Source organism: Calidris pugnax, unplaced genomic scaffold (genome assembly GCF_001431845.1).
Source record: "Calidris pugnax isolate Ruff unplaced genomic scaffold, ASM143184v1 scaffold305, whole genome shotgun sequence".
NCBI classification, from domain to species: Eukaryota; Metazoa; Chordata; class Aves; order Charadriiformes; family Scolopacidae; genus Calidris; species Calidris pugnax.
Window position 1 is genome coordinate 134917 of NW_015091074.1, and position 16849 is coordinate 151765.

The 16849-nt window shown below is 46.3% G+C and overlaps 2 protein-coding genes and 1 long non-coding RNA gene across 3 annotated transcripts in view; all 3 read right to left on the reverse strand.

Moving 5' to 3' along the window:
- Nucleotides 1–1066: 1066 nt before the first annotated feature.
- LOC106896984 lies at nucleotides 1067–2577 on the reverse strand. Its single transcript, XR_001413699.1, has 2 exons — nucleotides 2486–2577; nucleotides 1067–1507 (listed from the first exon to the last, which is right to left on the reverse strand). It is a non-coding gene; the product is annotated as an uncharacterized LOC106896984 (long non-coding RNA).
- Nucleotides 2578–5483: 2906 nt separating this feature from the next.
- On the reverse strand, nucleotides 5484–6354 carry LOC106896977 (proline-rich protein 9-like). Its single transcript, XM_014957327.1, has one exon. It carries the CDS (start codon nucleotides 6352–6354, stop codon nucleotides 5908–5910), a length of 447 nt encoding a protein of 148 aa, XP_014812813.1. The 3' UTR covers nucleotides 5484–5907.
- Nucleotides 6355–14963: 8609 nt separating this feature from the next.
- The window catches only part of LOC106896964 (keratin-associated protein 10-6-like), a 19370-nt gene continuing 17484 nt past the window's right edge, over nucleotides 14964–16849 (reverse strand). Inside the window, exon 2 of the mRNA XM_014957310.1 lies at nucleotides 14964–16843. Within this exon, the coding sequence (XP_014812796.1) occupies nucleotides 15350–16843 (1494 nt within the window). The 3' untranslated portion in view covers nucleotides 14964–15349. The remainder of the gene's footprint in view (nucleotides 16844–16849) is intronic.

A 16849-nucleotide genomic window follows, 5' to 3' on the forward strand; every position in this document is an offset into this window, starting at 1 on the left:
GTTGGACAAGATGATCTTTAAGGTCCCTTCCAACCTAGAAGATTCTGTGATCAACCTGCCCCAATTTAAACATCCTGAGAGCCACTCTGTGACCTTCAGCAGACATCAGCCATGGGCAGGTCTATGAGGCAGGTTGCAAGCACAAGCAAACGAGTTTTTCCCACACTTCAGCTGAGCCAGGAGCGATGTTATCTCCTCAGCTTGGCCCCATACCTCTTTGATGGGTGTTGGATACATTCAACCTCCTTGTCTGATCGCAGAATCACACTGAGACACACAGCTGTTGGTTTGCAGAGCAAGTTTGCGTCTGTCTGCCAGACACCAATATTATATCACTCAACAGTTTCTGTACTTATAATTTTTCCTCCTCTACTCTTCCAGCTGACTGGAAATTAATTAGCCAAGCATCCTGGTTTGAGGTAAAACAGAACCAATTTTCCCTTCAGTAATGTCCTGTCCTTGGCTGAGAAACCAAAATGTTCTGGATCCTCTTTAAACCAAAACTATTCATTCTGAGCAAGTAAAAGCTTCCTTCCAGAGTTAGAACCTTCCAAAGACTCTTTATTTCTCAGCAGTTATAGGATAGTTGAGACTCTAAAACCACAATTGTTTTGATAGACCCACAAGAATATACTGCAGAATACTGTGTCTTACAGAAAACCAAGTTTCCCCAGTTTGCTCCAGTTCAGGATCAAAACAACTTGCTAGATCACCCCAAATTGGGAAGTACATCCATCCTGAGCTAGTTTTGGCACCCAGGCAGAAGCTCTGTCCCAAAGGACACTGAATGTAAAGGCTTTTTCAGAAATTGTGATAATTTTGTGTCCTGTTTGCTCTAGAAATTTCCCTTTTGTGGTCTCCATCATCATATTAATAGCTGTAGGTTTCTGGAACTATTTGAAATAAAAATATGGACAAATGATTCCTTGGGAATTCTGGAAGACAAATGTGCATGGGGCCCTGTGTACAAGTATATGTTTAAATGTAATTCTTTGGCTAATAAAAGATAGCGAAATAGAACGAGTGACACTAGTAAAGTGAAAAAAATATCAGGAAGCCAGTAATGAGGTTACTTTTCATTTTATTGCTGCATGTCCCAAATTAAAGATCAGAAGAAAGCGGCCCCATGATTATTTTTTTTTTTTATAGCAGAGGGTGAATAAATCCAAGTAAATGAATTGCATCTCTTTGTAAAGTAATTTCTGCTCGCAATCAAAGGAGGCGTGCTGCAAATTTCTAGCTATTCTGGCAGAGCCAGCAGGCAGGAGGAGAGCTTGGAAACGAGCATTTGCATCTTCTGTGGCACTTTGTGGCCACTGCTGTCAGTGCTACTTCTGCTTGGGGCATTGCTGCTGCTGCTGTTGCTGGGGGATGCTCTTCACAGGACACTTGACTTGTCCTTTTGGGGCCTGGGATTGCTCCACGCACTTTGGAGCACACTTTTCCTGGCATTTTGAAGGGATTTGCTGCTGCTGTTTCTGCTGATGGGAAGACATCTTCGCTAAGCCTGGAAGAAAACCAAGGTGCCATTTCAGTTATTTTTAGCCCTACACACGTCTCCTTTCTGGATATTATAGTTTCAGTCAGTTCTTCAGCTTTGACACCAAACCAACAGTGAAGAGCCTTTAAGGCTCAGGGTGTAACTGTATTCAAGCATAAATGAATAAAAGAGGCAAGAACCATCCTAACAGAGTTATGATCCAAAGAGGTAAATGGCTACAGAAGCGGAGGGGAGAGAAACAGGGAGACGAATTTTCCTTCTTTCCCTCTGCTCACTCTTTTCTGAGCATTTCAGCTTTGACAAATGAAGAAGCAAGTTTTAATGAAAGCACGCTTAGTTCAAAGGGACCCTCAGCGCAATATTTAGAAGTAGTCAAAGAAACCCATGTCAGAAAGCCATGACTTTTCAGTATTGCAAGTGATTTTGAAAGAGAAAAGTAGTTTGATGACAATCCCTTCTGCCAACAGCCACGTCTCTGCTTAGTTCACTGAGACCCTCAGAGCAGGAGCCACGTCTCTAGCTGTTAAATGCAGGTGGCCTGTCCTCCTGCTTGGTGATTATGTGAATTTACACAAAGAAGTGAAACTCAGAGCCCTGAAGATCCAGAAGACTGCAGTGATCAGCCCATGGCTGCTTGATAGATGGAAAACAAGCTGCCGGTGGATGCCATCCTTTGGTAGCTGATACTCAATACCTGATGGTTATCCACAAGGATTCTTATCAGTTGGGTAAAAAAAATTATGAGGGTTGACAAGGGTTTGTGGGTTAAAAGAGTCAGCAAGCCACTATCTAGAGCCTCAGAAAGTCTCAAAATAAAGCAATCTGGCTTTCACCTGTGCAGAGATGAAATTGCCAGGGAGATGAGTTGAAACTGTTATTAGGTAAACAGAATAAAATAAAAAAAAAAAAAAATCACCCTGTCTCCCAAGGAGACAGCACCAGAAACCCCCACATATAGAGCTAAAAGCACATAGAGGGACTCACCTGGTGTCTCCTGCTGTTGGAGGAAGAGAAGAAGAAGCCACTGAAGTTAAAAAGCCTCTTGAATGGGAGGCTTTTATACGCTTTTAGAAGTCAGCCCTGGGAGCTGATGACAACAGATTAACTTGATGACCAGAATCTTTCACAACCAGAACCTGCTCCACTGACACCTCCGTACACCTGGACTTCAGTCAAGGTCTGTGAGATGCCTCCTCTTTCAGGTGCGGGGGATTTGTTGTTTTTAATGCAAGGCACACCCAATCTGGTAATAAGTGGCTAATTTATTGATAATTCATCTTGTCCTGACCCTGGGCAAAGATCCCACAACTCAACTCAGGTTTGAAGGGGTTGGCTTAGATCCTTTCTGGAGTGAGCAGAACACATTTGCATAAAGTTTAGGTGTTTCCTGATAGTTTTGTCTGTGATCACCAGGACGGAGCTCCAGCTGGCACAAATCCCAGTGGGGTGGGGAGGTCTGGGTGCTGCATCCCAGCTCCTGGGAAGGGCAGCAGGTCTGCGTTTGGCACTCTGTGCTTTTGGGCTTTGCTTCTGTCCTTCTCTATTTTCCTTCCCCAAAAGGGAGAATGAAACATTTTATATTGCCAAGAAACTAGAAAGCTTTCCCCATATTTTTTCTTGCACTTTCACTAGCTTTTCAATGAAGCAACAAAAAACTTCTTTTTCTATAAACGCTGAGTTATGCTTGCTGAAGTTATGGCAGAATTTCTTTTTTCTGGGGATAGATCCACGTCTATTCCTTGAAGTTTTTCCAAGGAAGGAGCAGAGAAAAAGTTTCAACTGAAACATTGTCTTTAGCTCTAATGGAGAAGGTAGTTCAATCCTCCCTGGAGCATTCCTCAATGCTATGCCCCGTGGGGTCAGATTCAGCCCTGGAATTACAGTCCAGTCTCCATTACGGATGTGTGATGCTCAGAGAGATGATGCACATGGATTCCACCGGGTGCAGGAGAGCAGAAGGTGTTAATGGAAAAAAACATCATCCCAGATCTTAACATCCCTCGTTCCTGCCTGATTTTGTAGAATCATAGAATAGTTAGAGTTGGAAGGGACCTTAAAGATTTCCCAGGGTCTTCGTGACCCCAAGGCTGACATACATCAAAGGTTACTAATTTGTTGTAAATATTCAGGAGACTCGCATAGAATAGTTAGAGATGGAAGGGACCTTAAAGATTTGCCAGGGTCTTCATGACCCCAAGGCTGACATAAATCAAAGGCTACTAATTTGTTGTAAATATTCAGGAGACTCTTAGCAATGCCCAGACCTAACCACAGGTGCATAGAGGAGCAGTGTGTCAGGGCTTTTGCAACACGTTTTTCCTACAGGCGCAGGAAGTGTGATGAGCACAAACCAGCAGGTCCCTTCTGCCACTTCCCCTGGGCTTTCAGAGCTGCATGTCCTCACCAGTGATGACTGCGCCTGGTGCAACGTTTGGAGCAGAGAGGGAGAGGGGAAAAAATTTAAATTACTAACACAGCTGATTGATAGAGCTGGATGAAGATGCTTGGAAATCAATCATAGGTGACTAACCTATGAGATGGAGCTCATTAGTAGCTGCATATGACTTCCTGACGAAGGCTTTTTCCATGCCTGGAAGTGGACACTGATGCTACACAACAAGCAGTTATTAGCAAGGCAGAATTCATGGCTGAATCCCCAAATGTTTGCATTCCACAGTAGGAATTAGAGGTTCCCGGTCTTCCCCCCTCCTTTTGTGCTGTGGAACATATGTCCCACCTCCCCCTGTTTTGTCTGTCTGAGCCGAAAGGTGTGTTCAGGTGTAGAATTTGTTTGCCTTAGCGAGACGTGTTTTACCTATCATTATACCTGTTTGATGGTGTCACCTTTTGGTGCTGAGAGAAGTAACACAAAAAAGAATCTGTTAAACTCCTCTACACCCGCACACAAGGTTTCATTAAAAGCTGATTTGGTAACAGTGTTTACACACACCTAAATATAACTCTTTTCCTTTCTAGATTAGATGTTCTCCACCCTTGACATAATGATACGGTAGGTGGGTAGCAATTCTCTACATCCCAGACATGGAAATTGTGTAGCCGTCACGGAGACAGAGGAACGCAAGTCACATGCACGGAATGGAAGACAATGGGAGCATTATCTCTGAAACTCAGCATTTAAATGGGTATAACGTCCCTCCAGACAATGGGCCTCCTTCAGGTTCAAAATTATGACTCCAAATAAAGAGATATCATTTAGAAGTGAATTAAAATATTATCGTGCCTGCCGGTTGTTAATGAACCTGAAATGCCAACCGCTCTGTCAGTCAGGGATGTGACTTCTCCTCCTTGTAGATGGGGAATGGACAGATAACAAGAGCGAGACCTGCCCAAAGCCACGCAAAGTGTCTGCAGCAAATGTGGGCAGAGAGCTGCAATCTTGCAGGGCCTGGACCTGTTCCTGAACCACAAGAAGATTCATCTCCTGAAGCCAAATCCCCTGCTTTCTATAGTTAGTCTCTGAGGATCAAGGGGAGATTCACCAAAAATACCATTTTGGTCTCCATCAAAAATATTAGTTTCATCTCTATCTAGATGTCTTTCAGAAATAGTTAAAATCCCATCAAGAATGTTTCAATTCCTTCTTCCTTGGACTCAGGGCTGTCTTCCACTTAAATTTACCTTTTAACAGTTTCTAAGATTTGCCTTCAAAATTCAGAGGTATAAAGACCAAAATTCTGTCATTAATAAAGGTGAAAACTACATTTCTATCATTAGTTTAATCTAGGACGATGAGATTCTTCTTACTCTCTCTTAGAAAAGTATTGACACGATGATGTTTTGTTTATGGTATTAAAAGACATTGCTCCATGTTATAATGGATGCTCTCTCTGTTTATAGCACTGCATTGCAGGCACAAATCCTCCACAACTGTCACAGATTTCAGAAGGAAAACTCAAGGAAGATGTTCCTGGGTCCAAAGACATGGAAACAGGGAGATGAAATAAAGACAGAAGACACATTATGCCATCAATGGTCAATTTTTATTGCTGCAGATAGACATTAAAAGACAAGAGGAATTACATTAAAAGACAAGATGAGAATGAAAGAATAGAAGGGGAGACATTTTCCAACATCAACTGCTTACAGACAACCATTGCTAATTAACTTCCCACAATGCCTAGCAGTATAATATTGGCCAACCGCGGTCGCCAAGATAAAGGTGCTGAGATAGCAGTAGCAGAAGTATCATAGGAGACAAAGATACAGGCTGAAAATGTTCAGGAAAAGCTTTTCCAAGACAAAAAATGCGTGGGGTAATCAGGTCGGGAGAGGTCTCGGTCCGTCGCAGATGGGTCTGTAACCGGTTTTTCATGCTGTGGATACTCATCAGCCCTTGGACGTTGCAATGTGCCAAGGCATCATGCAAGGCTTGAGCGTTGAGGCCATCAGCAGGGGTGGGAGCAGCAGGTGCTGCAGGGCTCCAGGCACACGGTCTCGCAGGAATCCACGCACTTGGAGGCACAGACCTCCACGCACTGGGGCGGGCAAGGCTCCACACACTTGGTGCAGCACTGGGTGACGCAGGGCTCCACGCACTGGGTCTGGCACTGGGAGTCACACGGCTTCACGCAGACATCGATGCACTTAGGGGCGCAGACCTCCACGCACTGGGTGGCACAGGGCTCCACGCACTGGGTGCTGCAGGTGGTGGTGCACTGGGTGGCACAGGGTGTGGAGCAGACCTCCACGCACGGTGCAGAGCAGGGCTTCACGCAGATGTTGTCGCAGGGCTCCACGCACACCGTCTTGCAGGGCTCCACGCACTTGCCGCACTTCTGCAGGCAAATGGGAGGGGGCAGGCAGGGCTGCTTGCACTGCTCGTAGTAAGACATCCTTCCGAGGGGCTGCTAAAGCTAAAGAGAAAGATAAAAAGAGAGAGATAAAGTCAGGGCACTCGTCTTTTCTTCTTAAACCACAATTCACAGCCTGAGCTCTTGAAACTTATGTAGGAGTCAGCGGTTGGACTGAGAGAAGGGCTGTTAGAAACAATTGCTCGTGTGAGCGATTCTGCAGGTTATTCCTTCCTTCCTTCCTTGGGAACCTGCAGGCATCATTGTTAAGAAGACTAGAGCCATAAAACCTGAATTTTACAGAATTGCCCACAGTTAAATTTTATAGAAGCTGTAACACGAGAACAGTTGATTGCCTTATTTTCTTAATTAAATCAGCAGATATTCCAGGGCCCGTCTTTTGCTTATCACTTCTTCAGTTCCTCACACGCCACGGAGCACATTCCCCTTTGCGTAGATGTTGAACATGCTAATCCCCAAGGACAGACCCCAGAGACCACAAATTCAGACACTATCCCAGATCCTCCAGCTGCATATCACGGTACATCATTGGAGTTGTATCAAAATTCATAGGCTCATCCTTTCATAAAAGAAGGGTTGGCCCAGAGGTTGCAGCTCCCAGCTCCAATTCACTTCTTCATCTTGACTTCTCCCAGATGACTCCTGCAGCTTTGCCCTCAGGTGTTCTGCAGCTTCCTTCTTCCAGATAATGCTTCTTCCCACCCATCTCTTTTGAAGTCCCAAGATTTACTCTGCCAGCATCCACTAATTTATTTAATTTCCAGACTTAATGAGGTATGAAAAAAATGCATGAAGATAGAATACGAAGAAGGATGGGAGACAGCCATGGTTTCTGAAGAGGTGAGAAGATATTTGCAAGCTACTTAAGGAAGAGCAAACTCTAAGTTGTCTCCCCCATTCCAGGACAAACCCTGGAACAGAAACACCAGAAGCAATGCTCTCCTGCCATCAGTAATATATTCCTTCGACCAGACCAACCAAGTACCACAGCCATTGCATCTTCCCCTGATAAATCCGAGAAAGACTTACCAGTTCACCAGTGCAGGTGAGTGAGGGAGAAGTCAAATGAACTGGTGTGAGCATCAAAATGCAAACCTTTTTATATGGCTTGCATGGCGTCATCTCCGGAAACAAGGGAGCCCAGGGGTATGGACACCTGACCACTAACTACCTGAGCAAGCTCCACCTATACATGCTTTACATATTTGTTTACATCCTAATTTTTGATGGAAACCCTCTTCCAGGAAAGACATGTGATCCTGAGCAAATTCTATTTCCACCTAATTCATTAGTCATGTGGTTCTCAATGGGAATGAGACGGTAATTAAAAAAAAAACAGGTACTGAATTAATTGCTTTTCAAAAAGATTTAATATGCTCGGATATTTTCGTCTCCTTATTTCCATAAATGTCTGAATGATACCTTAGGTTTTTTCAATGCAATAAGAATGGATAGCTATTATTAGGGAAGATGGACAATTGATCTGATTTACTATGGGAAATAGCATGTCCTAATTCTCATGGTAAGAAACAGCTAATCCTACAGTGGGCCATCAGCACTTCTACAAACTGTTGAGGTATTTTTTCCTCTAATACATTTTATAACCATGAAATGCACCCAACCCATTCTTCTCCACCATCCATTAACAACATTGATGCTTGGCAATGTCTGTGTGGACACAGATACGTTTTAGTGATGGCTTTTATCAGTGTCAAGCTGATGGCTGGACTCAATGGTCTGAAAGGACCCTTCCAACCTCAGCAATTCTATGATTCAATGATTTACCTTGAGGACCTCTTCAAGCCGTTCAGGGCAAAGTAAAGGGCTACACATTTTGAAGGTAATTTTCTCTGCCAGAGCAGTGTAAAGGGCTTCAGTTTAAGCAGAATTTAGGCCCAGAACTCCGTATTATCATATTGAAGCCTTTTTCTGATCATGAGATCTCACTCAGCTCCACAGCACACAAAAAAATCTTTATTTCTCTGAGATATTCCAATCATGGCGGTGGAATGTGATCATCAGGCTATGTAATCAAATTCCCCAGTGAGATCACTCGCAAAAATGCTAAATGGGCAAAAAAACCCCAACCTCCAACCTGTTCAGCGTGAGCAGCGCATCCTGTTTACGCTGGAAACCAGGAGACCCACTGGAGAATTGCAGGCATTGTCACGGGTTCCTTTCCAGTGTTTACATGGGGAAACTGGAATTCCCGTCCTAAGCCCGTGTGAGCTGACGTCTTTGCACTGCTCCCAACATCCTCCCAGCAACACCTCATGGTTAATTCAGTCTTTCCACTCTTCTTCCTTTGCTGGACAGACTCGGTGCATCACGCGCAGTTTCTCCCAGCGAGACTCATACTCTGCACTGACGGTTTTTATAGGTGATAGGAAGAAATAAGGACGTGTGCAGTGTTTTTTGGTGTTAGACATCTCCTTTGGGGTGAGGAGAAACACCCACGACTGCATCAAATAGACCCTTGTAAGACTGTAAAATTGTAGATTGTAAATCGCGGATTGTAAAATGAACAGAGAGCGAGCAGCTCAGATTTTATCTAATTTTATCTAAACAGATAATCTCTCTCCATCGTCTCATCCAAGACCTAACCCCGCTGGGTGATGCTGAGCAAGCACTTGTCCTCCAGTACACTTAGGTTCCCCCACAGCAGGCAGCAGCCTCCATCACTTATCTCGCCAAGGAGTTTGTCACAGGCCGGTTTGTACAGTTCTTCGTGCTTTCCTCAGGCTCCAGGCTCACCTCTAAAACCAACGTCAAGGACCGGTCCTACATCTCCCTTTCTATAGTGGGTTATTGTATACCCTATTGTTATATTTGATTAGCGAGAAATTGCAACGACTTCTAAGAGAAATAGACATTTTAGGAGACATAAATTGATCTGCATCTGTAATATGTGGGAACATCAGAGGGTTGGATTATTATTCTTAATTGACACTTATTTGCGGATCTCTATTACATTTATGAGCAATTTGGTCATTTGACTAGTCACGTTAACATCGGTGAGTCAGGACCCCACAGCAACATCCTTTCATGGCCATCTGGCTTTGGCTGAAGAGCTGGAAAGAAGTGATTTTCCAAATCTGACACTTCTGGGATCTATTTGACTTCAGCAAGGCTTTCGACACCATGTCCCACAGCATCCTCATAGCTAAGCTTAGGAAGTATGGGTTAGATGAATGGGCAGTTAAGTGGATTGAAAACTGGCTAAAAGACAGAACTCAGAGGGTTGTGATTAGGGGCACAGAATCCAGCTGGAAGTCTGTAACAAGTGGTGTTCCCCAGGGGTCAATACTAGGTCCAGTCCTCTTCAATATATTCATCAATGACCTGGATGAAGGGGTGGAATGTAACCTCAGCAAGTTTGTGGATGACACAAAACTAGAAGGGGTGGCTGACACCCCAGAAGGCTGTGCCACCATGCAGCAAGACCTGGATAGGCTGGAGAGTTGGGCAGAGAGAAACCTAAATGAAATTTAACAAGGGCAAGTGCAGGGTGCTGCACCTGGGCAGAAATAACCCCCTGCACCAGTACAGGTTGGGGGCTGACCTGTTGGAAAGCAGCTCTGAGGAGAAAGACCTGGGAGTCCTGGTGGACAACAGGATGCCCATGAGCCAGCAATGTGTCCTTGTGGCCAAGAAGGCAAATGGCATCCTGGGGTTCATCAAGAAGAGCATGGCCAGCAGGTCAAGGGAGGTCATCCTGCCCCTCTACTCTGCCCTGGTGAGACCCCATCTGGAATACTGTGTCCATTTCTGGGCTCCCCAGTTCAAGAAGGACAGGGAATTGCTGGAGAGGGTACAGAAAAGAGCTATAAAGATGATTAAGGGCCTAGAGCATCTCTCCTACGAGGAGAGGCTGAAGGACTTGGGTCTTTTTAGTCTTGAGAAGACTTAGGGGGGGATCTAATCAATGCTTAAAAATACTTAAAGGGAGGGTACCAGGAGGACAGACGTCTGGACAGGTTCCTGTGCAACCTGCTATAGGTAGACCCACTCTGGACTAGATGATCTCCAGAGGTCCCTTCCAACTCCATACGATTCTATGATTCTATGATTCTATTTAATTAAAGAGCACGTTAAGGTCTCTTGCAGAACCAGAGTCTGGGTGATAGGTAGTGCTTTAATGAAAAGAGCAGGACAAACAACCCCAAACCAGAACCAGGAGAGGACCTCAGCAAGTTTGTGGATGACACAAAACTAGAAGGGGTGGCTGACACCCCAGAAGGCTGTGCCACCATGCAGCAAGACCTGGATAGGCTGGAGAGTTGGGCAGAGAGAAACCTAAATGAAATTTAACAAGGGCAAGTGCAGGGTGCTGCACCTGGGCAGAAATAACCCCCTGCACCAGTACAGGTTGGGGGCTGACCTGTTGGAAAGCAGCTCTGAGGAGAAAGACCTGGGAGTCCTGGTGGACAACAGGATGCCCATGAGCCAGCAATGTGTCCTTGTGGCCAAGAAGGCAAATGGCATCCTGGGGTTCATCAAGAAGAGCATGGCCAGCAGGTCAAGGGAGGTCATCCTGCCCCTCTACTCTGCCCTGGTGAGACCCCATCTGGAATACTGTGTCCATTTCTGGGCTCCCCAGTTCAAGAAGGACAGGGAATTGCTGGAGAGGGTACAGAAAAGAGCTATAAAGATGATTAAGGGCCTAGAGCATCTCTCCTACGAGGAGAGGCTGAAGGACTTGGGTCTTTTTAGTCTTGAGAAGACTTAGGGGGGGATCTAATCAATGCTTAAAAATACTTAAAGGGAGGGTACCAGGAGGACAGGACTGGTCTTTTTTCAGTGATGCCCAGTGACAGGACAAGAGGAAATGGGCACAAACTTGAGTATAAGAAGTTCCACCTAAACGTGAGGAAGAACTTCTTTACTGTGAGAGTGGTAGAACACTGGAACAGGCTGCCCAGAGAGGTGGTGGAGTCTCCTTCTTTGGAAACATTCAAAACACGTCTGGACAGGTTCCTGTGCAACCTGCTATAGGTAGACCCACTCTGGACTAGATGATCTCCAGAGGTCCCTTCCAACTCCATACGATTCTATGATTCTATGATTCTATTTAATTAAAGAGCACGTTAAGGTCTCTTGCAGAACCAGAGTCTGGGTGATAGGTAGTGCTTTAATGAAAAGAGCAGGACAAACAACCCCAAACCAGAACCAGGAGAGGTTCCTGGGGTCCAGGAGGAGACAGACTCTTCAAAGGTTTGGCTGCTGCTGCAGAAGAGGAACCCCCTGAGCACTGCATGCTTGTGCTCAGGAGAATATTTCTGAAAAAATGAGTAAAAAAGAATATCGTCAACATTTTGGCTCCAAATAATCCAAGAGAGACTTCGTATTTCACCACCAAGAGCTACCAAAGATGGAGACACATCAAGATTGGAGCCATTTTCCTACAGCTATAAAAAAATTTGCCTGCAGACATGAAACAGTGCATGGTCACGGGGACATGATTGTTAACATAAACACAGAACTTCCGGATGTGTAGGTGTCATGACTTTGGATTGAAACATCTCAAACTCAATTTTTAGCCTGTGCAACTGTTTAGATATGCACCATTGTGGACTGTTCAGGGAATGGAGCGATAGGATGAGGGGGAAGGGTTTGACCAAACATGATTAAGGTCCTGGAGCGTCTCTCCTACAAGGAGAGGCTGAGGGACTTGGGTCTTTTTAGTCTTGAGAAGACTTAGGGGGGGATCTAATCAATGCTTACAAATACTTAAAGGGAGGGTACCAGGAGGATGGGGCTGGTCTTTTTTCAGTGGTGCCCAGTGACAGGACAAGAGGAAATGGGCACAAACTTGAGTGGGGAACTGGATGATCTACAAGGTCCCTTCCAACTGTAACCATTCCATGATTCTATGGTTCAGCTGGATTTCTGCTAGAAAAAAGTGTATTCATAAATGGCTGAACACTTTGCTTTAAAAATCTAATGCCTCTGGATTTCTTTGCATCCCTTGGTTTAACTAAAAGCCTCCTCAATATTCCATAGGATTCTATGATTCTATTTAACTAAACAGTACATGTTAAGGTCTCTTGCAGAACCAGAGACTGGGTGATAGGTAGTGCTTTAATGAAAAGAGCAGGACAAACCCCAAACCAGAACCAGGAGAGGTTCCTGGGGCCCAGGAGGAGACACTTTGCTTTAAAAATCTAATGCCTCTGGATTTCTTTGCATCCCTTGGTTTAACTAAAAGCCTCCTCAATAAACATCTGTGGCATCCAGCACTGGTCGGCATCAGGGATTTCATTTCACTTATGTTTAGCATCCCATATAGTACGTTTTATACTACCCACATTTTGGCAAGGAAAGCATTTTCATAGAAATCAAGGATTCTCCCCTTATTCTCATCCTGGCAAGTCCTTCCCAGCCCACTCTCCTGCACTTTGTTGCAATTAAATCTTCAAGGCTGGGGCTTCATTACATCCGACTTTCCCCTCTCGTCATTCCCTACCACAACTCCCCGGGGAAGGTGTGAGGGTGTGATCCAGCACCCAGGGAAGCTTCCAGTTTGGGCTGGTCTCCAGGCGGCTGGTCCATAGCTCTGGCCGCTTTGGAAATTGTCTGCATAGCTGAGATGCCAGGAGGCTGAGTCCAGAATGCAATTAGCAACTCACAGGAAAACAAGTGGCTTGTCTAGTCCATGCCCCGGGGACTATTTGATCAAGTAATTAGATCATTACTTCTGGGGCTGAGAGGAACCCAAATACGGCACTATCCGCCTCTTTTCCTGTTTACTCAGGAAGGTGAGTGCTCCATGAAGAATGATAAGTGAGCATCTGAATGCAATTAAATCTGAAAAAGAGGAACTAGATGTGGTCATGAAAAAAAAAAAAACCCTCATCTTTTTTATCATTTGCTTTCTGTTGCAGATATTTGCTTTGATTTCTCAATATTTTCGACCAGGGATCTAGCTTTCCTTAGGTTTTTTTCACATTATTGAATGAATCTGTGTCTTGATCTCTGAGGAATACATTTTAGAGCTCAGAGAAAGTTGCCTGACAGAGGAAGAACTGTGGTCCTACTACATTTGCTTATGCCAAACAGCAATTTTCTCCCAAACTGCGATAACAATTTCAAAGGTGTAGGTGTTCAGGGTGTAGGTGTTTTCATGGGTGTAGGTGTTTCCAGGTGTTCAGAGAGGAAGGGAATCTCTTTCTCTTCATATGGCACAATCCTGTGATGCTCACCTGGAAATGAAGCCTCTGCTCTCTGCTAAAAGGCTCTCAGCCTTTTAAAATCTGAATTTCTATGTTCATATGAAGGATTAAATATAATGCAAGCTTCATGCCATCAGAAGGATGCTACAGAGAAATAGTTCAAGAGAAAATCTTATCTGAATGCCATTTTTTCCACCTGCAGTTTCTTATTTCCCAGGAGATTGTTCCATTTGATTTGGGAGCAGGAGCAAAGGAAATCGCTGCTTCCACGGAACTTTACAATGAGTTTTAAAGGAGTTCTGGAGTCAAATCAGACCTCCGCAGGGACGATTAGGAATCCTCAGTTCTTTTGGGATTTCTATTGTGTAGTCTTTGTGCTTAGGTAACACCTAGAGTCCTTGACAAAGCCCAGACACCGCCGTGGCAAGGGCTGCACAACCAGTGGCAAGAGCCAGGGGCAGCCACAACCAGTTGAGACAGGAGGACGGAAACCAAGGACCTGTGAGGGTGGGACAATTTGTGCGAGGCCGGACTTCCCCAGCCCACGTGCAATGCCACGTCCATTGGGTATTTAATTATCACGACCCACTATTGGTCTGACTCCTCTCCTAGAAAAAAAAAAGCGAGACAGCGATAATTGCAGGTTAGTCACCAGCCACGTGCCCCGGGGCACCTTTAAAGAAGGAGGCAGTGGGTGCTTGCAGACAGAGCTGCGCCCATGTCTGCTGCTTCAGCAGCTTCCCCCACAGCCTGTCTCCCCATCCCTCCTCCCTTCAGCGGTTGCCGATCCCACCCTGCACCAGCTCCACACTGGAAACCTGCAGAGACACCCTTGGCACGTGTCACGGGGTAACTTTGAGTCCCTGAGGATGTTGCCCGCTCTTGGGCAAACCAATGTGGTGCTAAGGAGGAAGCACTGGGATCCCGTTAGCAGATATTCATGGGAGGGCTACCAAAATTGTTCAAATTGCTAATACTAATAATATTCCTGCAGAATTCAGCGGTGGGTGAATCCATGTCGGTCTCCCCGACGGATGAGGCTTGCCCAATTGCCACCAGAGACAAGGAAATGGAAGGTGATTGCAAAAGGTTAAGATAGGACTTCTTACACACGGGTGACAAGTCACGAGGCACGGTCTCCCAGACCTGCTCATCTTCCCCTCATTAGTGGCTTATTTACCCCTTGCTCATAGTGGAACATTTCATTTCTGACGCAGCCACAGCCAGCCCTGAGCTCCTCCAGCTTTGGAGGGGCACTTCAACAAGTGGTTGGGTTTTCAAAGTTTTCTCAAAACCACGGGAGAGGAGGGCTTCCTCCTGCTACTGCCACAGACCTTCCCACACATTCCAGCTGGAGCTGCCCCTCCAAGAGATCAGGCTTTTTGGAAGAAATTAAAAGGGGAATGTGTGAGTCGGGGGGAATGCAAAAGTGAAGGAAACACTTGCAGACAACTGATGCCAAGATAATATATATATTTTTTTTTATTGCTTCATGCAAGAAAAAGAAGAAGATGCCAAGAAATAACAAATGTGGAAATCCCTCCATCCACACCACAGTGCAAAGAAAAATCACAGAATCTCTCTCCCAGGCAATATCCCCGGGGGCACAAAATCAATCAGTTACACGTTAGTTACAAGGAAACGCGTTGTGCGTGAGGTAAAAAATAGTAGAAATGATGCAGAACGTAAGGAAACCCGTTTGAAGATTTACTCTTCCTAGGACAGGAAGGGCAGTAGGAAGGGAAAGAGGTGAGGAAGACATTGACAAGTCCGGGGATCTGTAAACCGTTTTCGTTCCTTAGCCTTTGGAGACTCCCACCACAGGAGCCCCCACACGCAACCCCTCAAGGAGCCATGCATTTACGAGGGCAAACTTCTGAGCAGGTGATGGAGTAGTGTCGGCCGCAGACAGGGGTGCACACACCCTTGCACGGGGGGGTGGCTTGTGTAATGCAGGTGGTGGGACAGGAATCCACACACTTCGTCACAGCCTGAACGCCCCCACAGCAGGGTTCCACGCACGTGGTGGTGCACTTGGTGACCTCCTGGCAGCAGGGATCCACGCAGGTGGTGGTGCACTTGGAGACCTCCTGGCAGCAGGGATCCACGCAGGTGGTGGTGCACTTGGAGACCTCCTGGCAGCAGGGATCCACGCAGGTGGTGGTGCATTCACTCACAGCTCCACAGCAGGGCTCCACACAGGTGGTGGTGCACCTGGTCACCTCACTACAGCAGGGGTCCACACATCTGGTGGTGCACTTGATGACTTCCTTGCAGCAGGGATCCACGCACCTGGTGGTGCACTTGGTCACTTGCCCACAGCATGGCTCCACACACTTAGTAGTGCATCTGGTCACAGGTCTACAGCAGGGATCCACACACCTGGTGGTGCACTTCGCCACTTCTCCACAGCATGGATCTACACACCTGGTGGTGCACTTGCTCACTCTGCCACAGCATGGATCCACACACTTAGTGGTGTATCTGGTGACAGCTCCACGGCATGGATCCACACACTTAGTGGTGTATCTAGTCACGGGTCCACAGCACGGATCCACACACTTGGTGGTGCACTTGGTCACCTCTCTACGGCACGGATCCACACACTTGGTGGTGCACTTGGTCACCTCTCTACGGCATGGATCCACACACCTGGTGGTGCACTTGGCTACTCGATTGCAGCATGGATCTACGCACTTCGTGGTGCACTTGGTCACCTCTCTACAGCAGGGATCCACACACCTGGTAGTGCACTTAATCACTTCACTACAGCATGGGTCTACACACCTGGTGGTGCACTTGGTCACTCTATTGCAACACGGATCCACACACTTAGTGGTGTATCTGGTGACAGCTCCACAGCAGGGATCCACACACCTCGTGGCACATCTGGTCACAGGTCTACAGCACGGATCTACACACGTGGTGGTACACTTGGTGACCTCTTGGCAGCAGGGGTCCACACATGTGGTGATGCACTTGCTCACTTCTTGGCAACAGGGGTCCACACATCTGGTTGTGCACTTGGTGACCTCCTGGCAGCAGGGGTCCACACAAGTGGTGGTACACTTGGTTACTTCTTGGCAGCAGGGGTCCACACATGTGGTGATGCACTTGCTCACTTCTTGGCAGCAGGGGTCCACACATCTGGTTGTGCACTTGGTGACCTCCTGGCAACAGGGGTCCACACAAGTGGTGGTACACTTGGTTACTTCTTGGCAACAGGGGTCCACACATGTGGTTGTGCACTTGGTGACCTCCTGGCAACAGGGGTCAACACAAGTGGTGGTACACTTGGTTACTTCTTGGCAGCAGGGGTCCACACATGTGGTGGTGCACTTGGT

What these genes read in the sequence shown, in the direction of transcription:
- LOC106896977 (XM_014957327.1), bottom strand. Translation starts at nt 6,354, where the DNA reads ATGTCTTACTACGAGCAGTGCAAGCAGCCCTGCCTGCCCCCTCCCATT.